Below are 19,080 nucleotides of genomic sequence, written 5' to 3' on the forward strand. Positions count from 1 at the left end.
ATGTTAGGATATTTAGTCTCTGAGGAGAGAGCACCAGATGAGTCTATCCTAATTACATTAAGCCCTACACAGAAACATACAATTTCCTACCAGGAGCTCTAACCTTTTTTTTTCCTGGCAGCAGCATACAAAAAACCAAATTGAATAGGTTTAAATCTTCAAAAAGAAAAAGAAAAAAAAATTATGGTCCCTGCACAGTTCTGATTTTTTTTTTTAATAAACTGGAGAATGAAGAAATACTATGCATTAAAAATTCACCAGTTATTTGCGTTCTTTTAAAGGATCTTATAGTCATGATTTAGAACCATCATAAAGAAATAGTATACAAAATAAGTGTCTAGCTGAAAATTGGCATACAAAGTCATCACTTTCCCCTTTCTTTATCAAAATTAAATATTATACAATACATCCATATTCTGGATCACTATTCTCTTCTCATTATTTGTTTATAGATATTAATAGGCTGCTGCCTTTGTTTAAAATATTATATCATTTTCAGAAGCCATACACCTAAAAGCATATTATCAAGAAATATGTGGTAAACCTTTAATCAGCTGTTGCTTTTCTGGTTTTAGCAGACATGGTGAGGAATCCCAAAATTAATTTTTATGGATGAAATATTAGAAATACTGTTTAAAATCTGAGAAATATATTTTTTAGAAGATTAGCTTGTTCAAAGAAAGCTGTGTTCTAAATATTGCTTTGGGGTAGGGTCACAGCGTATAATGTAGTTATATACGTACTTTGAAGTAGCTAGTGGCTATGTTCTATTTTACATTCTGAAGCAGAGGAAAGATGTTAATGTTAAAAGATTTAAATTATACTCTTAACTTGTTTTCATTTTCATTAAGGTTGGTTCATGTGTCATCAATTTCAGCAAAGTTTTTCATCTTAGGAACAATATTAGTAAGATTAATTAGTAGGGAGAGGGAGTCAATATAAGTAAAGACCATGTAAAACACAATTTTTGGATAATGTCTTTATCAAAAAGGCATAAGACACAAAATATAACTTAAAAAAAAGCAGAGCTGCTGCCAGTCAACACACTGGAAGATCTGCTAAATATAAATTTGTATTTATAATACCTGATGATTAGTTATACCCATAGAAAGTATAACAGAGCATTTACCTAAGAAACATTAGCATGCATATTTAAGTAATTCTGTCAAACAATGTATTTAAAATCAAAATAATTGTAAGCCTGGTGTATAAATTTTATCTTCAGGTTCCAAAACAGAATTCATTGAGACATATAACATCTGTTGACTAGTCTTAGGGATACATTTTGTGCGTGGGAGAATAGATACAAGATTAGTTCTTTCACTGCCAAAAAATGTCACAGATTTCCTTGAAATTAGGTGACATCTATCAGTTTACTTACTTTACCTATACTTCACCTGCTACTCTTTTTTTAAAATTCCCTTCTGTGAAAACCACATCCTTGTTTATAAACATGAAAGAAAGATAAAATTCTTTGAGTGCCACAAGCAGCAAATGTACAAAGACCCTGAATTATTCATAGGGCAGATGTGTGAAATGCTGGACTTTCTGCAATCCTAATTTAATATTCTCCTAATGTTTCTTGAATGAATTAAAAGGCATTTTAAGAGCCTGTGAATGTTAGTGGGCGTGTTGTTTTTGTTAGTTTTCTTTCCTGTTGCTAATGTCAATAGTGAAGCCATTTTACACTTGCTGAGCTGTATCATACACTCAGTGTACATTCAGTGCATTTAGAATGTTAACTAATTTCTAAGGTGAAAAGCTAGTTAATAATTGGTTGAAGTGCACCAATCTATTTCAATATATTTTCAGCTGCATTTATAAAATAGAGATAATTTATCTTTTTTTCATGTCACAATTATTTTATACTTTAATATAGTCTTAAACACAAAGAAGTTACAGGTAAACTATTTTTTCAGTCAACTATTGTATAACTAGAAGAAAGTTATCAAAACTCTTCAGGATCTTAGTCATATTACCAGAACAGAAATTGGCTTTACAAGTAGTTGTGTTTGAACTGGCATGTTGGACTCCTTCTAGAGTAAACATAATTTTGGAATAAGAAATAGATGTCAGGTGCTGTGGTCAGATTTATTTATGAGGTGATTTTTTAATTATTTTTACAATAACAGAAAGAAATATGCTTTAATGTTGCTTAGTTTTGATACATGTTGTTGAAGAAATCCCAGTCATTGCAAAACTTGTCATTGAATTATTAACACATAAACCTTTCATTGATTTATTGGTCTGTATTGAATTGAGGCCAGCTGAACACTAGTAACAATTCTGCATCTTACACTTTATTTCTGTTCTCCCAAACTTATTACATAATTAAGATATTTTTAGCAAAAGTTGTAACAGGGAAGAAAATCTCTCAATTTTCTTATACTTCATTAACATATTTACGAATTACCTTGATGACTTCCTTCGCATTATATCTATTTTCCAAGTTTTTGCGTTTCTTGCTAAGTACAAGTGGCTCATTAGTGAGGAGAAAAAATAGTGAAAATGCACGTTGTTTTTTGTTTTAGGTGTTTGCCTAATTACTGTGAACATGGTGGTGAATGCTCACAGTCCTGGAACAGTTTCCACTGTAACTGTGCCAATACTGGTTACAAGGGAGCTACTTGTCACTACCGTAAGTCTCAGATGTTTTCTGATTTCTGACTGTGCTTTTACTTCTGATTGAATTTCTTCATCACAAAACAAAACAAAAAAACAAACCACACCAAAAAATACCTGAATTTATAATTCATCAAATATTTTCAGTCATAAAAATATTCATAATTTGGTTTGAGGAAAGACCTTGGGAACTCAAAATATATAACAAAAAAAGATTGAAAGTTTAAGTTTTTTTCTTTTACATTTTTTGTACTTTATATGAGATAGTAATATCCTCTCTCATCCATATAATTCCACTTTCTGAATTAATGTATCATTTAGAAATATGGTAAATTCCTCTTTATTTATAACAACTAATAGTTACTATTTCTAAGCCAGAACATGCATGTCCAAAGATATTCCTGTGCTAAACCTCAAACATTTATTTATGTAGTTTGCTGTATCAGGAAGTAGATTAGGAAAAAATAAAATAAACACATTTTGAAAACCTAATTGAATGTAACTTGGGTAATTTCACAGGACGTGCTTTACTTTGGAACAGCTTTCAGCATGTTCTTGGAAGAAAATAAAATAAGTACTCTGGCTTTCTTTATATGCCTCTAATAAGTAAAAATCCATTTAAGTTTACTTTTTTTTAATGCAAAGATTGCCCTAATCATCAGATAAATATTTCTATACTTATATATTATCTATATAAAATCTGTGCAATCCTTTTTGGCAGCTTTTACAAAAAGAACATTTGTCAATCCAAATAGGATTTTTTAAATCTTGTTCGTACAAAGTCAACAACAATCATAAATAATAGTGTTAAGAAAAACTATGTAACATAGAAAATATGTCAGTAGTAGAGATTCTTTTGAATACCTTGGTGTATCCCATTAAACTCTGATCAGCCTAGAATGAAGATGAAGGTGATTTGATTAATTGCAATTTTAAAAGTCACAAATTGAATCATCTGGTGATGTCTATGAGGACAGAGGGAGGCTAGGGATTGCTGATAATTAGGACTCAATGAGAAATGCAATAATGTGAGTAACCAATTTTTTTTATTGTCAAAATGAAAACTAAATAATTGAACTTTTGTCATTTCTAAATTTAGCTGAGAATATATACTGTAAGGAACCATAAAACTACATTTGAAAATTGTTTAAATTGTTTATTATGGATATTTCCTAGAGTAAGTAAAATAAATGGTTTGTCTTTTTATAGTTGTTGCCATATGATACCAGTAACAATCAGGCAAAAAATAGAAGATAATAATGTTTTAAAAAATAGCTTATTTTAAAGATAATTGTATAGCACTCATAACTACATTTTGTTAATAATATAACAGCCCATTCTTTTTTGGCAGAATTTTTTAAAATTTTGATAACTGATAAAGCACAGTTTAATTTTGAAATTAAATATCAAAATATTATGACTGCTCAAAAGAAATGTAATGGTTAAAAGAGAATTTCGATTAATGTGTCCAGCTATGACATTATCATCATGCTTCCTGAGATAGAGTTACGGAGGTGGACCCATACGTATTTTTTTTTTCTCAGATATTTGATACATAAGAGATATCACAGATTTTTTTTTTAGACCCAGACTGAGATAAAGTATACATGACAAGGAACCAAGGAGCTGTCATTTTGTCTTTGCTTATTTAGTTCTTTTACTGATATCTCTGACAGGACACTTGCTTTTCAGTTTAAAATGAGAAGAAAATTAGAAGTATGAAGGCCAAAAAATGCTTATCTTCTGGTTGATGTTACAACAGCAGCAGCAACAAAAATCTGATTTGGTTGAGGTAGTTAGTGCAGGTTTCCTCAAAATCTGATTACCAGGGTCTAAGTAAGACCCTTGGCATTCTAGCATTATTCAACAATTTTACAACCATTTACTCACCCATATTTCATGTTTTCCTCCCAGAAGTTTTTTGCTGGAAATACAGAATAAAATGCTTAAAAATGCCTCTTGTTACCTCCATGATAAATAAAACCAAATATGCTTAACAATTTCTAATAAAGACATAGTTTTGATTGCATGATTTTTTCTCCATGCTTTAGCCGAGATAGCACACACCCAACTTCTTTTCCCAAAGTCAAGGGTCATGAACTTTTTTTTTTGTTTTTTTTAATTCTCTGAATAAAATGTAAAATCATGCAATTACATTTGTGGTGGACTGTGTGTTCTTTTACAGCCATCTATGAGCAATCATGTGAAGCCTATAAGCACAGAGGGAACACTTCAGGCTTTTACAATATTGATTCAGATGGAAGTGGCCCCTTGGGACCATTTCTTGTATACTGCAATATGACAGGTGAGGTGATAAACTTCCTTAACTTACAGCTGTGACTGTATGCATGCTCATTATATTGAAACTCTAGTTATCAAGTGAGAAGTCTCTGCAGTTTGTGAATTTAATGTAAACATGCACAACAAAATGAAGGTGACTCCTTAGCTCAGGATATTGGGCAAATAGTTAGGCATAAAAATTAGAATTATAACAGGATTCAGGCTATGAAACTAACACAGCATTCCTGATATGCTTTGCATAAATGGGGCATGTGTTCCATACGGAGACAATGTCATAGGTTTCATTTTTGGGGAGCAGCTTTGTTTTCGCTGAAGTTGCAGCCTCTCAAGGATACTTAAGAAAATGAGAAATAAGTTATATTTTATGAGAAATTTGCTTACTTTCCCTGATAGTTTTCTGAAAAAAAAATTAATTTAGATCTGGCTTTTTTGGGAGGAATCTAGATATTAAACTTCATCTTTCAAACTGCAAGGTGATCTTTTGGACAATACAAATGCAACCGAGTGGGACCCTGGCAACCTCACCTTTGGACACCCTGTTCCCCTTCTGCAACCAGTTCTTTAAATCTGATAGCTACATGTTTTAGCTGTCAGCGTTTGTTTTTGGTCTGCTTTTTAACAACGCAATTAATGTTATCTCTGTATGGTATATGGTGTGTTGGTATATGTCCTTTCAAATAAGCTTAAATTTGAATGGCTTTTTGGGATTTATTGTTGCTGGATTTGAGGCTGTCTCCTGTACTCTTTACTTAGCTGCTTTAATTTTAATTGCTTTCCAGCCAAAATGATGGGAACATTTTATTGTTTTGTTTGACAAAAAATTATTTTTACACAGTTAAAACTGTACAAAAGAATACATTAATAAACTAGATTTGAACTGGCTAGGGCTAGATATGCCCTAAGTGTTGAGAACTTGATTTAGAAACATTATAGTAAGATGCTGATGTTGACTGGAGCAATTTATCTAGTCTCACCATGTCAGCTCCTGACTGACTTCTACAGTGAACTGTGCTTGCTCTCAATAATCATACTTCAGATTGGCAGAGGCTCTTAAAAGGAAATATTCTAGTGTCCTGTGAGACTAAAAGAGACCAAAGAACCATGGCAGAAAGATGGCAATTTTTCTAAGTGGGTATAACTCTCCAAGGTACAGTGTAGTGTCTGATTTATCCTTGTGTGTCCATGAACAGCTGTTCCTGTTTTCTTCAGTCAGTCCTTATTCACCGCATTAAGCAAACATCATTGATCAGTTCTTCATCTCAAGATGCATTCTGACAGGATGAATCTTCTATATTATTTTTGTTCCCAGTTTCTTCATGACTGGTATTCCCTTTTTTCCACTTGAGGCAGGGAAGGCAGATGCCCATAGTCCTTGCTGCACTGCCTTGTCTTTGACATTCATGGGGCTCTATTTTCAGGCAGCTGGGAGGGAGGTGTTATTCCCTGGCTTTATTCTTGAGGTCAGTTTCAGAATCAAAAGCCTACAGTCCTAACTGTCAATAAAAATGCTACAAACTTTACAGTTATCTGTTTTTCTTTTTTTCTTTTGCCATTTTGGGGGTGTGACTGTGAGTTGAATATCCAAATTGCTTGTCTTTGTTTTTATGTTCAGTGTAATGTTTAGATGTATTTGTGTCTGTATGTATGTTCATCTACTAAAAAAAATCCACAACAGCACCCAAAAAAACCACAGGAATTAAAATTTGTATTTCTAGCTGCTTTTTTACACTATTTACATCCTTAATAAAATTTTGTAATTAGATAAAAATTATTTAATTTTGTTTTTCTGACTAGTACTTATCTCTAAGTGACCGCAGTTCTTTCCTCTTTATGGAAATTTTATGATATCTGCCATGTGTGGCCTATAAGCAGCTGAATAAATAAAATACAGATCTAGCTAGAATACTACTATTAGAATGTCCAAAATATTATATCAATACTAAAATTGAGAAAAAAAATATTTCTCATGTTTTTTTCAAATTACGTTTGCTATGGAAATGCAAAAATACAATGACCATGAATCTAAACTTGACTGTCCAGATGGGTTTTAACTGGAAGCCTTCTCACCCTTACCTTGAAAGGGGTTTTGGTCAGGAGAGTGAAAAAGGTTTTAAAGGTTTTGAAAGTGGGAGTTGGAACAGCATAAACTCATATTTTTCCTACTCATAGCTGAAGGGTCATGAAAAAAATACAAAACAGAAGAATGATATGAGCCTGCACCATGACTACTATTTAATTTTATGTGGCAGTAATAATTCACTTTCATATAATCTTAGTTTTACAGTAAACACAATGTACGCAAGATACTTCTGCTTCTTTGTATAATAAAAATGCCTGTAGGCCATTTTGTCATACAGAATAAATTAATTGAAGCTATAAGGATGTGTGTAATGTAGATTCTAGGATAGAATTAATGTTATTTTATGCATTGTTTAAGCCTGGGGAAAGTAACAATAGTGTTTTGTCCTTTTAATCTTTCATTGCAATTTACCAAGTAAAAAATGTTTTATTTCTGATACAAATATTTGGGTGTCATCACATATTCTTTCCTTTTTCAATAATCCTAACTAGCAGAATACCTGTTACAGTAACGGTACAATGATCTACCTATGAATAGAAACAATGAATAATTGTTTTCATTTTTGCTCAATGATTTGTGTCTTTTCATGGGCCCCAAAGAGCTACCTATGATCGAGAAGTTACCTTGAAGTTTAGCTGATTTCACCATACCTGCTCTTTTCATTACTAACTTATGCAACTCTCTCATTCTTTTTTACTTTTCACGTGTGTTTTGAAAGAGGCAACATGGGCAATTATACAGCATAACAGCACCAACCTAACCAGAGTTAAAAGTGCTAATCAGGAGAACCCACACACTGTGTTTTTCAAGTATTCTGCCAGCCTAGACCAGCTTCAGGCTACAATAAACCTTGCAGATCACTGTGAACAGGAGCTTGCTTACTACTGCAAAAAGTCAAGGCTTTTAGATAAGTCAGGTAAGTAAAGCAGACAAACCATATTATGTTGCATTGTGCCTTTTATTTTGCTGGCTACTAAAGTTATTTATTTCTAACAAGGCTGTGACATTTTGCTACTATGGAGTTTGAGCTACTTCAAATATTGAGTTCTCAGATTTCTGTAAGTTGGCAAGAGATATTTGAACAAGAAAAATATAAATGTTGATTTATAATCATTTTCTTTCAGAGAATTAAATTCTCAAGTTAATTTCTCTCATAAGACATTTAAATTGCCAGAGATTGTTGTTAACAGATCCACTCTTGTTTGGTCTTCCAAGATATTTTTAATTTTAATGAAGGAATTAAATTATTACTGAGGAAATATCTTCTTAAAAAAAAAAATTGGTGCGTAGATACCAGCAGAAGTTAATGCACTTAATGTGCATATTGTGAGTATTTGACAAAACACATCAATAACATTGAATTTCCACTGTCCAATATAAACGTTCTTTAAAAGCTCAGTAGTTAAAATGTAGATTATTGACAAAATTATAATTGCTTTAAGAAATAAAGAGAGGTCTGATCTACTTAAAGAAAAGTGAAGTTATGTAGTCTATTTAAATTTTAACTCTTACTGACACAAAGATGGTGTTGAAAGACTTTAGTCTGAGCATTTAAGCACTTCGAATAGTGTGGAGGTAAAACACTCATTGTTTACTCCTTTTTGAAAAACTAAGTGAAGTTTTTTGACTTGTGCACCAGAAACCCTTAAGATGCTACAAATTGATTCTTTGTCATTCTTTGCTACTAAGCAGAGAGAATGCCTCTGTGTGAAGCCCTCTCTTGTTCTGTCTAAGCTCTTTCCTTATACCTTATTTCTCCCTAATTATGCCATGGACATCTCCAGGCTTCTTAGGCTGGTGTTTGCTCTTGTAAGAATATCTGTTTGAAAACACCTCCACAGCAAAAAAAAGTGAACTTGCTGCTTAAGATGTCCCAATGAACCTTCCTTTTACTGTGGGCTTCAAATTAAAGCTATGTTTAGATGTTCAAAAGCCTGGTTTGCCTGAAGCAGAAGGTTTAAAGACTGTTTTGGTTTGGGTTTTTTTAGTCCAAGGAGATTGCATGTAAATGTGCTAAAATATTTAACTATCTATATTGCTATGCTGCTTGTATTACATACAGCTGCATATTTATAATATGCACATAAATGTTCTAAAATAAAGATTTTAAGAGTGTGCAGCCTTTATCACAAATGTGCATCAGTCACTTGTGATAAGTCATCTAAAATTTAGTTTTGAATGCTAAGAATAAATAGACATGTGAAAGTTATATGAGACTTCTACAAATTTTCTAAAATAATTTTTTTTTAAAACACATTTTAATCACTCACATTTCTGCTGTTTATAATTTTCGCTAGGTATGCCTGAGAAACAGAAAGTTTGATGATGGCTACATAATATATTTTTTGGAACGTGCAGTCCACCTAGTAATTCTTAACTGACTGTATTTTAGGAATGCATTGTATTCGATCAGCCTGGATAGCATTTGCAAATGATCTCATTAAAGTCATAAGTTAATACATTTATATTATCATTATGAAGAAATCTCTAACTATTTTAATTAATGGCTTTATTTTGCCCAGGCAGTACTTTCTGCCAAGCCAGAGAAAAAAATCCAGAATAATCAGTTTGAACTTGCTGCATTTCAGTAAATACTGTCTCCTCACCCTGCTGTATGAACAAATAATTGAGACTAGCTTTTAAACATACCCCAATGTCCCTAGTGGAACACTGGGAATGCTAATTCATTCCTACAATATAAACCCAAGGCATGCTGTTAAAGCAGCAGAAATATTCTGCTTTTTACTGTCTTAGTTTTTAGAACCTTTTTAAAGTGTTGTCTGATAAATTATTTATACACAGTCTCTGGGTTTTCTTCCTCCTGTGATGGTTTGCAAACACAAACACTGATATTGGACATTGATGCCATTATGCAAGGTTGACTTTTTGAAAAACTGCTCACACTGTTTTTTGGCTTGCTGGGCTGACAGTTTTGTGGTAATGAATGCAGTCAATATGTTCACAATCTGAAAGATTGTCAGTGTAACAGAGGTCTTATCTAACAGTGAGGTTTAATAAGCAGTAGCAGTTGTAAGTAAAGTTGAGACGAGAATGAATTCCAGCTTCTTCATGGAGGCCGGGTGCTGAAACTGGAGCTCCAGCTGAAACAAAAAGGAATGCATCTCTAAGAAACTGCAATTTAACAGCACTTGATTTCTTCTAATGCCTTGACTTTCGTGAATCCATCACCCTTCTTCATCTCATTTGAGATGGTTTATTTTTATGCATCAAATCTAGATATTTTGTGTTCTGTAGATATTTCTTTTGTTGCTATGCTTACTTGGCAATATCTTTAAGCTTATTCTGCAGTACTGTAACATTAATTAAACATGCAGTTTTTTCATTTTGCTGCAAACAGTGCTGGCTGGATATACCACAGAGAGAAGTAATAGTCCTAGGCGACCTCACTTCTGCTCACCAGATATGTCAACTTGCTTATGGGAGGGAGCACCATTAACATGATTTCTGCTGTCTCTGAGTATATAAATTTGGAATCTGCTGTCCATGACCTAACAGCTGTCTTTGGCCAGTTCTGATTAACACCACTATTCAGCTGCTTAAAGTTCATCACAGATGTGGGTAGTAGTAGTCTTGGTAGTGGGATGAGGCCATTTCTGTCACTTTTGTCATTCTATTTCTGGTAGTTCAACATCTGAAATTGATCTTTACTTGGGAATATAAAATACCCTGATTTTTAGGATGATTATATATGCTCTTTCATGGACCATTTTAAAATGAATTATATAAATGGACTGCTTAAGATAAATTATTCTAATATCATGGCTGGCTGAACTAGGTACTGTGAGTTCCCTTTTCCACTAATGCAAGCAAAAATCTGTGACAATCACTTAATACATGATAATGAAGTATTAAAATGAATAATTACCTACCAAGTAAAGGTGGAAATTTATTTTTTCCTGGTCATTTAAGCATTTTTAAATTTGAGCAGGGATTCTTGTCTTCTTAACCTTTTGGAAAATTATTTGTATGGGAAACCTGAGAGACGTAGGACACAAGACGGGTCATTGATTTTCTCTAACCTGCCTTTCAGATGGGATGCCACTGAGCTGGTGGATTGGAAGAACAAATGAAACTCATACTTACTGGGGAGGTTCCTTGCCTGCTGTACAAAAATGTGCTTGTGGACTGGAGGGAAGATGCATTGATTCCCAGCATTACTGCAACTGTGATGCGGACAGGGATGAATGGTGACTTTTTACTGTTGACTATTCACAATATGTTTTTTTGTTAAAAGCAAATAAAGAAAATATACAGGCCTTAGCACATTTATAATACCAAGGCAGTTGGAAATCTAAGTTGCCAGAGTTTCATCTGAATCTTTGCTATAGAACATAATTTTCCACAAAGTTATTGCTGTATATATTAAGTATTATTGCTAATTATTTCACTCTAGATTTTAGGGAAGGTTTAATTTTGCAGATACTTTCTAGTCTTCTAATATATTGTATGTTATAGATTTAGACAATAATTCTTTAGCACAGCTTCAGTTAGTTTTAGACTATTGAATGTAATTAAAGTTAAAATGAAATGTTCTGTGAAAAAAGTTAATTTTTAGCATAATTTATAAATACACTTTAAGGTTTAGACTTTTACACCCTTTTTAAAATCTACAACATAGATAATTAAAATTAGTACTCTTACTATCAGTGAAGCAAAGCACCCATACATTGTCCAATTCAAAGAGAATGAATGGATTTCTAGGATGTACATCTTCCCCTTGCCTAAAACTATCTGGTGTCATTTACAATAACTTTCAAATAGGTAATACAGTGGATGAGTTCTTGTTATAATGTCACATATGAACCTGACTTTTCATTTAGTTGGATCAGGTACAACTTTCTCAAAAATAGCTTCAGTATAGTATAAGATTTGATAAAGCAGAGGGACTTTGTAAATGAAAGCTCTTCTTTTGAAGAATCTTTTACCTTCTAAAAATTGTGAAATCCATTAAACTTATATAAATCAAGTTCAGTGAGTACATTAATATATGCATCTTAAAAAATGCATCAGCATCTATTGTTTTTTTGAAAGTAGGAAAATGTAAAAAAAGATACTTAGGAACAGCTTCATGCATGCAAAATAAGCAATACATAATTTTTTTCTTCTGGAGGTCCACCCTTCCTTTCAAGGAGAGACTAGTGAGTTGGGTTGTAAAGTTCTTATTCCCTCAACATGGGCAGGGAATTCAGCAGACACAGAAATGAAAGTACTAGAAAGAGTTAATCGAAGAACAATTCTTCACAATGTTCAAAGATTTCTGGAGAAAAGAATTTGCTATTGCAGTAAAATTCACAGGGTGATATGTGCAACTTTTTTTCCAATGAAGAGATTAAAGAAACACACATAACACTAAGAATTTCCCTATTATTATGCTGTATGAAAATAAAAAAAAGTATTAATTTCTAACACAAAACTTAATGTTAGAAGATGAATGCCTTTTGAGAAAAAAAATAGCACAGTTGCTCATACATGTAAAATATTCTTGCTCAGTTTTTTCATTCATTCAATCCATGCTCACATACACAAGTTAATTTATAATGGTAACTGATTTGTAAATAGAGTAGATGAGAGGATTATATGCATGTCTTCACATGCACATCCAGTTCCAGTAAGTTGCTGAGATGTCTATGAGTGTATTAAATTGGAAGTATAATAACTCTGGGTTTATATTTCTGTTTGTATCCACTTTTGATACTTCTAAGTAGAGATTCTGCCCAGTGACTCCAGTATTACAGAGATTATGAGTGCACTCATTTTGGTACTTGTGATTAAAGTTCTATTTCATTCCCGAGAGACTACTGTTTTGGATCAGTTGACTAGACACTGTTCACTGGGTGGAAAAAGTAGGTAGAAACTATGCTTGTTTGAGATGCATTTTGAGCATTGAGAACTAGTTACACGGCGTAGTTTTGAAACACTGCTTTTGACAGTGTACTTTTATACTGAAATCTGTCTTGTTTCAATACATTGCACATAGATTTAACTCTAAACTCTTCATTTGGCTAATCAAAAACTTTAAGTCTCTAGAACTCTTGAACAGAAATACTGTTTTTTAAAAAATATGGTCCTAAAAATTTAAAAATTGCAAATCCTCTACACAGAAGATAATTTCTATTCAGTTTCCTTTTGTTTACAGCATCATTTTACTGAGGCAACTGCTTCTGGTGTTTTGAGGGATTTTCTTTCAGTTCTAAATTAGAAACCTGCAAAATCTCACCTCATGAAAAATTAACATTTAGAAAACCACATTTTTTGCATTCCTCAGTTAAGCAAAATAGTTTACTAAAAAAATGTCCATTTTTCTGCACTATGCTCTAAAACAGATCAACAGAAATTGTATGCAGAAGAAAGATGATGATGATGGTAGGAAAAGGAGAGGGGAGAAGAGAAAAAAGGCACTAATTTTTTTCAGCACAAGGACGGAGTCTCTCCCTATTGTCGTAGTCCCAGTGCACTGTGCACTGAAAGACAAGGTTGATAAGCCAAATTACATTCTCAGAGAAACATGGATTTCTTCCTGAGGTATGTCTCATATTTAATCTCTGAGCAATGGAGCTTCTAGATTACTTCTCCTCTCTGAGTCTCTGCTGTTCATTCTGAACTATTTGCTTTGCCCTTTAGAGGGTAGATTGAATGGATTGAATGGACAGATTGAATTTTCCAGAATAGTCTTAAGTAACTGAACCTTTCCAGGGGTTTAGGGGAAGGAATTTTAGGGCCAAAACTGATGCTTAGGAAATTTAAAAATTCAGTTCTGGGACTAAGTCAACAAAGATAAACAGGAACTCAGGATAAAATTACAAGTACTAGATCTGTGCTCTGAGTTGCAGAGAAAAGTTGCATGTTTTCTTTTTTGAGAGTTTCATGTTTGTAGCATACTGCTTTTCCTGTAGTGAGCATGACTTCGTACATTTCTATTTGATTTTTTTAAACTTTCGTCAAAGTGGAAAAAACTTAAAGAAGTTAGACTTACCTGAAAGTTACATTAAGCCATTAAGTACTCCATATTGATGACGAAGTCAATTACAGATACAGTGTCCTCAGCAAAATAAAATTAATTTGCAAATTTGACTTGAGCAAATTCATTGACTTAGGCAGCCATTTAGGTGCCCATTCATTAAAGAGGACTTTTCTCATGCTTGTGTAGGCCAGCACAACCATAAAACTACCCACTTCCAATGAAATTCTTTCAGTCCTGTCTAATGAGTCCAATATCAACTCTAAAGCGTATGCCTCTATTCATATTTTTTTGTATCACATATATGCAAACACATACACACATACATATTTAGACACCCTTTTTTTTTTTTTTTTTTAAGTTTCTTCCCTTTTCCTCAGAAATGTGTCAATTATAATGAAATATTTATTGGAAACATTTAGGAGATCTGTGGCTTTCATTTTACCTTTTCAGGACTAATGATACTGGCTTCCTCTCCTACAAGGACCATCTGCCAGTAACTGCAATTGTGATCACAGATACTGACAGACCAAACTCAGAAGCCGCTTACAAACTGGGGCCTTTGCTTTGCCGTGGTGATAGTAAGTAATTCATGAAGAGTTTTGCTAAATAGTGATGCATTTTGTCTGCAATAACTTTTAAATGTTATTTCTTACAAGTTTAGGATAGGCTTCTCTACAAATTCCATCCATTTCTTTCTGGAATTGGAAAAAAACCACCATCATCCAGTGCAAACCATCAAAATTGTAAAAATGTATTTTTCATTATACATATCAGTAGTGAAAACAGCAAGTCTTATAATAGTTTTCAAACAGATATTTTGTTTTAACCAACTGGAATTAAATTATGAATAAAGCATTACAAGGAGGGGAGGTCATAGCGGGTTACCATGTCTTGGGGGCATACCGTTCACTAGCTATGCATGCATCCATCACAAAACATTATACATTTATCTCCTCTGAATTTTTATGCAGCTAGAAATACTATATTGTGGGAGAGTAATTCAGTGTATGCAATATCTACATGCAAATTTTCATCTACATGTAAGAATCTAAATTTTATAAATTTACACAAGAATTCTAGGATTACATTCTGAATACATTTATGTGGTAAGCAGAATATTATGCTTGTGCAAAACTGACGTGTTATTGAAGATTTGTTATGATACTTATGTTTTTTAATAATTTTTCTATTCAATGGAAAAGAGAACATTTGGCTTATGTTCAGTAGGAATGTATTACACAAAATTCTATGTCTGCTGCAGTTTGTTACCAAAAATTAGGAATTAGGAGAAGAAATGCTATAAACAACCCCAAAGAACTCAACTGAAGAGTTGGATGGGCCATATTTGATATACAGTTGAGTAAGTTATTACAATATTAAATTAGGTAAATTTCTATAAATCATATGTTACCTTTTGAATTTTCATGAATTTGTTATCTATAATAATTATTACATTACTATATAATACATATAATAGTTAGACATATTTTTATTCTTTATGTAATTTTCATCCTTTATCATATGATATCATGTTTGATTTTCAAATTTCTTCAGCTTATGAGAGAAATACCATAAAGTACTGATTTATTCTTTTAAGCTCACTCAGAAAAGTACATAGATTAAAAATATTAATTAGTATGTATTTATTTTTGTGTCATCTCTGTCTTGTCAGAGTAATTATGCCTGGAAGATTTGTTAACAGATGTGTGTTTCAGCACTGCATTCTAATTTTCCTATGAAAATTTATAAGACTTAAAAATCCCATTGGGTTCTTTCACTTCGCTAGTCTGACATCTGATTCTGAACTGATCATTTGTCCTACACATCATGGGGCTATGACATAGTATTATGGTTTAATTCAGAGTGACATGACCTAAGGAGGTTTCCTCCTTACAGTAGGATTAGCCATGAGTTGAGATCTGGTCTCTCAGTGCCAAACTGGTGTTTGAGGCACCCAATACTGCACTGCTTCTCTGGGGAGCCCCTTCCACTGCTTGGCTGTTGTAGTAGTTTGAAGGCAAAACAAATGAGAGGCTCCAAGTCAGAGATGCAATTTAATAGAAAAAAAGGAAAGAAAGTAAACTAGAATAGATGTAATAATACAAAAGACTACTGACAGAGTTAGAATACAACTTGAGCGGAGTGATGGAAGCAGTCTAGATGAGGTGGTCTTCTTGAAGCAGTGATTTTGTAGAAAGGTCTGGTAGTTCGGGTCTTCTGGGAATCCAGTGGGTAAGCGCTTCTCTGGTGTTTAGAATTTCATCTTATATTTAGGCTGGAATGCTTGGTTCTTCTTTCTGGGCGGAGCATTTCACAATGGGATGTTGAGTCATGTGATAAGGCCTGATGGGCCCATTAACAGGAGGTAGTCTAGGAGGGGGTTATCTGTGAGCTGTGTAGCAAAGGTGCTGATGGGCCCATTAACAGAAGATAAGCTAGAGTGGAGGAGGCAGGGAGCACTGCCTCACTTGGTTTCAACAGTTCATGAAGATGGTGATAGAATAGACTTCAACCCAGGACATTATCCACCCTTTATTTTATTACCATCTACATCATCTTAAATCAATACCTTCTTTAAACTACACACACACACACACATATATATATAATGAAATCTTATACACAGTTCTTACTTAAAATAAGGTCTCCTTGTGGTACACAGTGGGTTTTCTTATTTTTTTGCATTACTCACTAAGTGTAACCAGGTCTTTGAGCAAAGACAACTCTACGGATGGGTTTGCCCTTGCTTGAGGTGGGATTAATTCAAACAGTCTTTTTTAACATACTTTTCATGTGTACCACAGGGACTCTATTTTCATTTACTGTGTGCAAGGGTTCAGACTGGGCAGGACTAGCTTGATTGATGGACTTTTGGGTATTGACCATTGTAGTAGTTTCAAGGCAAAACAAATGAGAGGCTCCAAGTCAGAGATACAATTTAATAGGAAAAAAGAAAAAAAAGGAAAGAAAGTAAAATAAAATCGATGCAATAATACAAAAGACCGCTGACAGAGTCAGAATACAACCTGAGCGTAGTGATGGAAGCAGTCCAGATGAGGTGGTCTTCCTGAAGCAGTGATGCTGTAGAAAAGTCTGGTAGCTCGGGTCCTCTGGGAATCCAGTGGGTAAGCGCCCCCCTGGTGTTCAGAGTCTCAGCTTATATCCAGGCTGGAATGCTTGGTTTCTCCCTCTGGGCGGAGCATCCCACAATGGGATGGTGAGTCATGTGATAAGGCCTGATGGGCCCATTAACAGGAGGTAGTCCAGGAGGGGGTTATCTGTGAGCTGTGTAGCAAAGGTGCTGATGGCCCATTAACAGAAGATAAGCCAGAGTGGAGGAGGCAGGGAGCACTGCCTCACCTGGTTTCAACAGTTCTTGAAGATGGTGATAGAATATACTTCAACCCAGGACATTATCCACCCCTTATTCTATTACCATCTACATCATCCCAAATCAATACCTTCCTACACACACACACATATATATATATAATGAAATCCTACACACAGTTCTCACTTAAAATAAGGTCTCCTTGTGGTACACAGTGGGTGTCCCCATCCTTTTGCATCACCCACCAAGTGTAACCAGGTCCTTGTGCAAAGACAACCCCACGGATGGGTTTGCCCTTGCCCGAGGTGGGATTAATCCAAACAGTCTTTCCTAACATACCTCTCATGTGTACCACAGGGACCCTATCTCCATCTACTGTATGCAAGGATTCAGACTGGGCAGGACTAGCTCGATTGATGGACCCTCGGGTATTGACCATCCAGGTGGCCTTCGCTAAGTTCTGTTCCCAATTTTTGAAGGTCCCTCCACCAAGTGCCTTAAGGGTAGTTTTAAGCAGTCCATTGCAGCGTTCCACCTTCCCGGCAGCTGGTGCATGGTATGGGATATGGTATATCCATTCGATTCCGTGTTCTCTGGCCCAAGTGCTTATGAGGCCATTCTTGAAATGAGTCCCGTTGTCTGACTCAATTCTCTCAGGGGTGCCATGTCTCCACAGGACCTGCTTTTCCAGGCCCAAGATGGTGTTCCGGGCAGTAGCATGAGGCACAGGGTAGGTCTCCAGCCATCCAGTGGTTGCTTCCACCATGGTGAGCACGTAGCGCTTGCCTTGGCGGGTTTGGGGAAGGGTGATGTAGTCAATTTGCCAGGCTTCCCCATACCTATACTTTGACCATCGTCCGCCATACCACAGAGGCTTCACTCGCTTGGCCTGTTTGATCGCAGCACAGGTCTCGCAGTCATGGATAGCCTGGGAGATGCTGTCCATAGTAATGTCCACCCCTCGGTCACGAGCCCATCGATATGTTGCATCTCTCCCTTGATGACCAGAGGCATCATGAGCCCAACGAGCTAGGAACAATTCTCCTTTGTGCTGCCAGTCTAGATCAACCTGAGATACTTTCACCTTGGCAGCTCGATCGACCTACTCGTTGTTATGATGTTCTTCATTAGCCCGACTCTTGGGTACATGCGCATCCACGTGTCGAACCTTCACGGTCAGCCTTTCTACTCGGGTGGCGATGTCCTGCCAAATCTCAGCAGCCCAGATGGGTTTCCCTCTGCGCTGCCAGTTGGCCTTTCTCCAGCGGTCCAGCCATCCCCACAGAGCATTAGCTACCATCCATGAGTCAGTGTAGAGATAGAGCCTTGGCCACTTCTCTCGTTCAGCAATATCCAAAGCCAGCTGGACAGCTTTAAGCTCTGCGACCTGACTCGATCCACCTTCTCCCTCGGTAGCCTGTGCAACTCGTCGTGTGGGGCTCCATACAGCAGCTTTCCATTTCCGGTTAGCACCTACAATTCGGCAGGAACCGTCGGTGAAAAGGGCATATCGTCTCTCACTCTCTGGTAGCTCGTTATATGGTGGGGCTTCCTCGGCCCGTGTCACTTGCTCCTCCTCTTCTTCAGAGGATAATCCAAAGGTCTCACCTTCAGGCCAGTTTGTTATAATTTCCAGAATCCCAGGGCGATTCAGGTTTCCAATACGGGCGCGCTGCGTGATCAGGGCGATCCATTTGCTCCACGTGGTGTCGGTGGCGTGATGTGTGGTAGGAACCTTTCCCTTGAACATCCACCCCAGCACCG

The 19,080-nt window shown here is 35.3% G+C and overlaps 1 protein-coding gene across 1 annotated transcript in view; it reads left to right on the plus strand.

Annotated features, from left to right (window-relative positions):
• The window catches only part of CNTNAP4 (contactin associated protein family member 4), a 208,929-nt gene that overhangs the window by 150,152 nt on the left and 39,697 nt on the right, over nucleotides 1–19,080 (plus strand). The window contains exons 11-15 of the mRNA XM_066181677.1: nucleotides 2,532–2,638; nucleotides 4,808–4,927; nucleotides 7,722–7,919; nucleotides 11,055–11,211; nucleotides 14,436–14,563. Coding sequence (XP_066037774.1) covers nucleotides 2,532–2,638; nucleotides 4,808–4,927; nucleotides 7,722–7,919; nucleotides 11,055–11,211; nucleotides 14,436–14,563 — 710 coding nt within the window. The remainder of the gene's footprint in view (nucleotides 1–2,531; nucleotides 2,639–4,807; nucleotides 4,928–7,721; nucleotides 7,920–11,054; nucleotides 11,212–14,435; nucleotides 14,564–19,080) is intronic.

Source organism: Chamaea fasciata, unplaced genomic scaffold (assembly GCF_029207755.1).
Source record: "Chamaea fasciata isolate MVZ Bird 193981 ecotype frontalis unplaced genomic scaffold, bChaFas1.0.hap1 SCAF_4, whole genome shotgun sequence".
Lineage (NCBI taxonomy): Eukaryota > Metazoa > Chordata > Aves > Passeriformes > Sylviidae > Chamaea > Chamaea fasciata.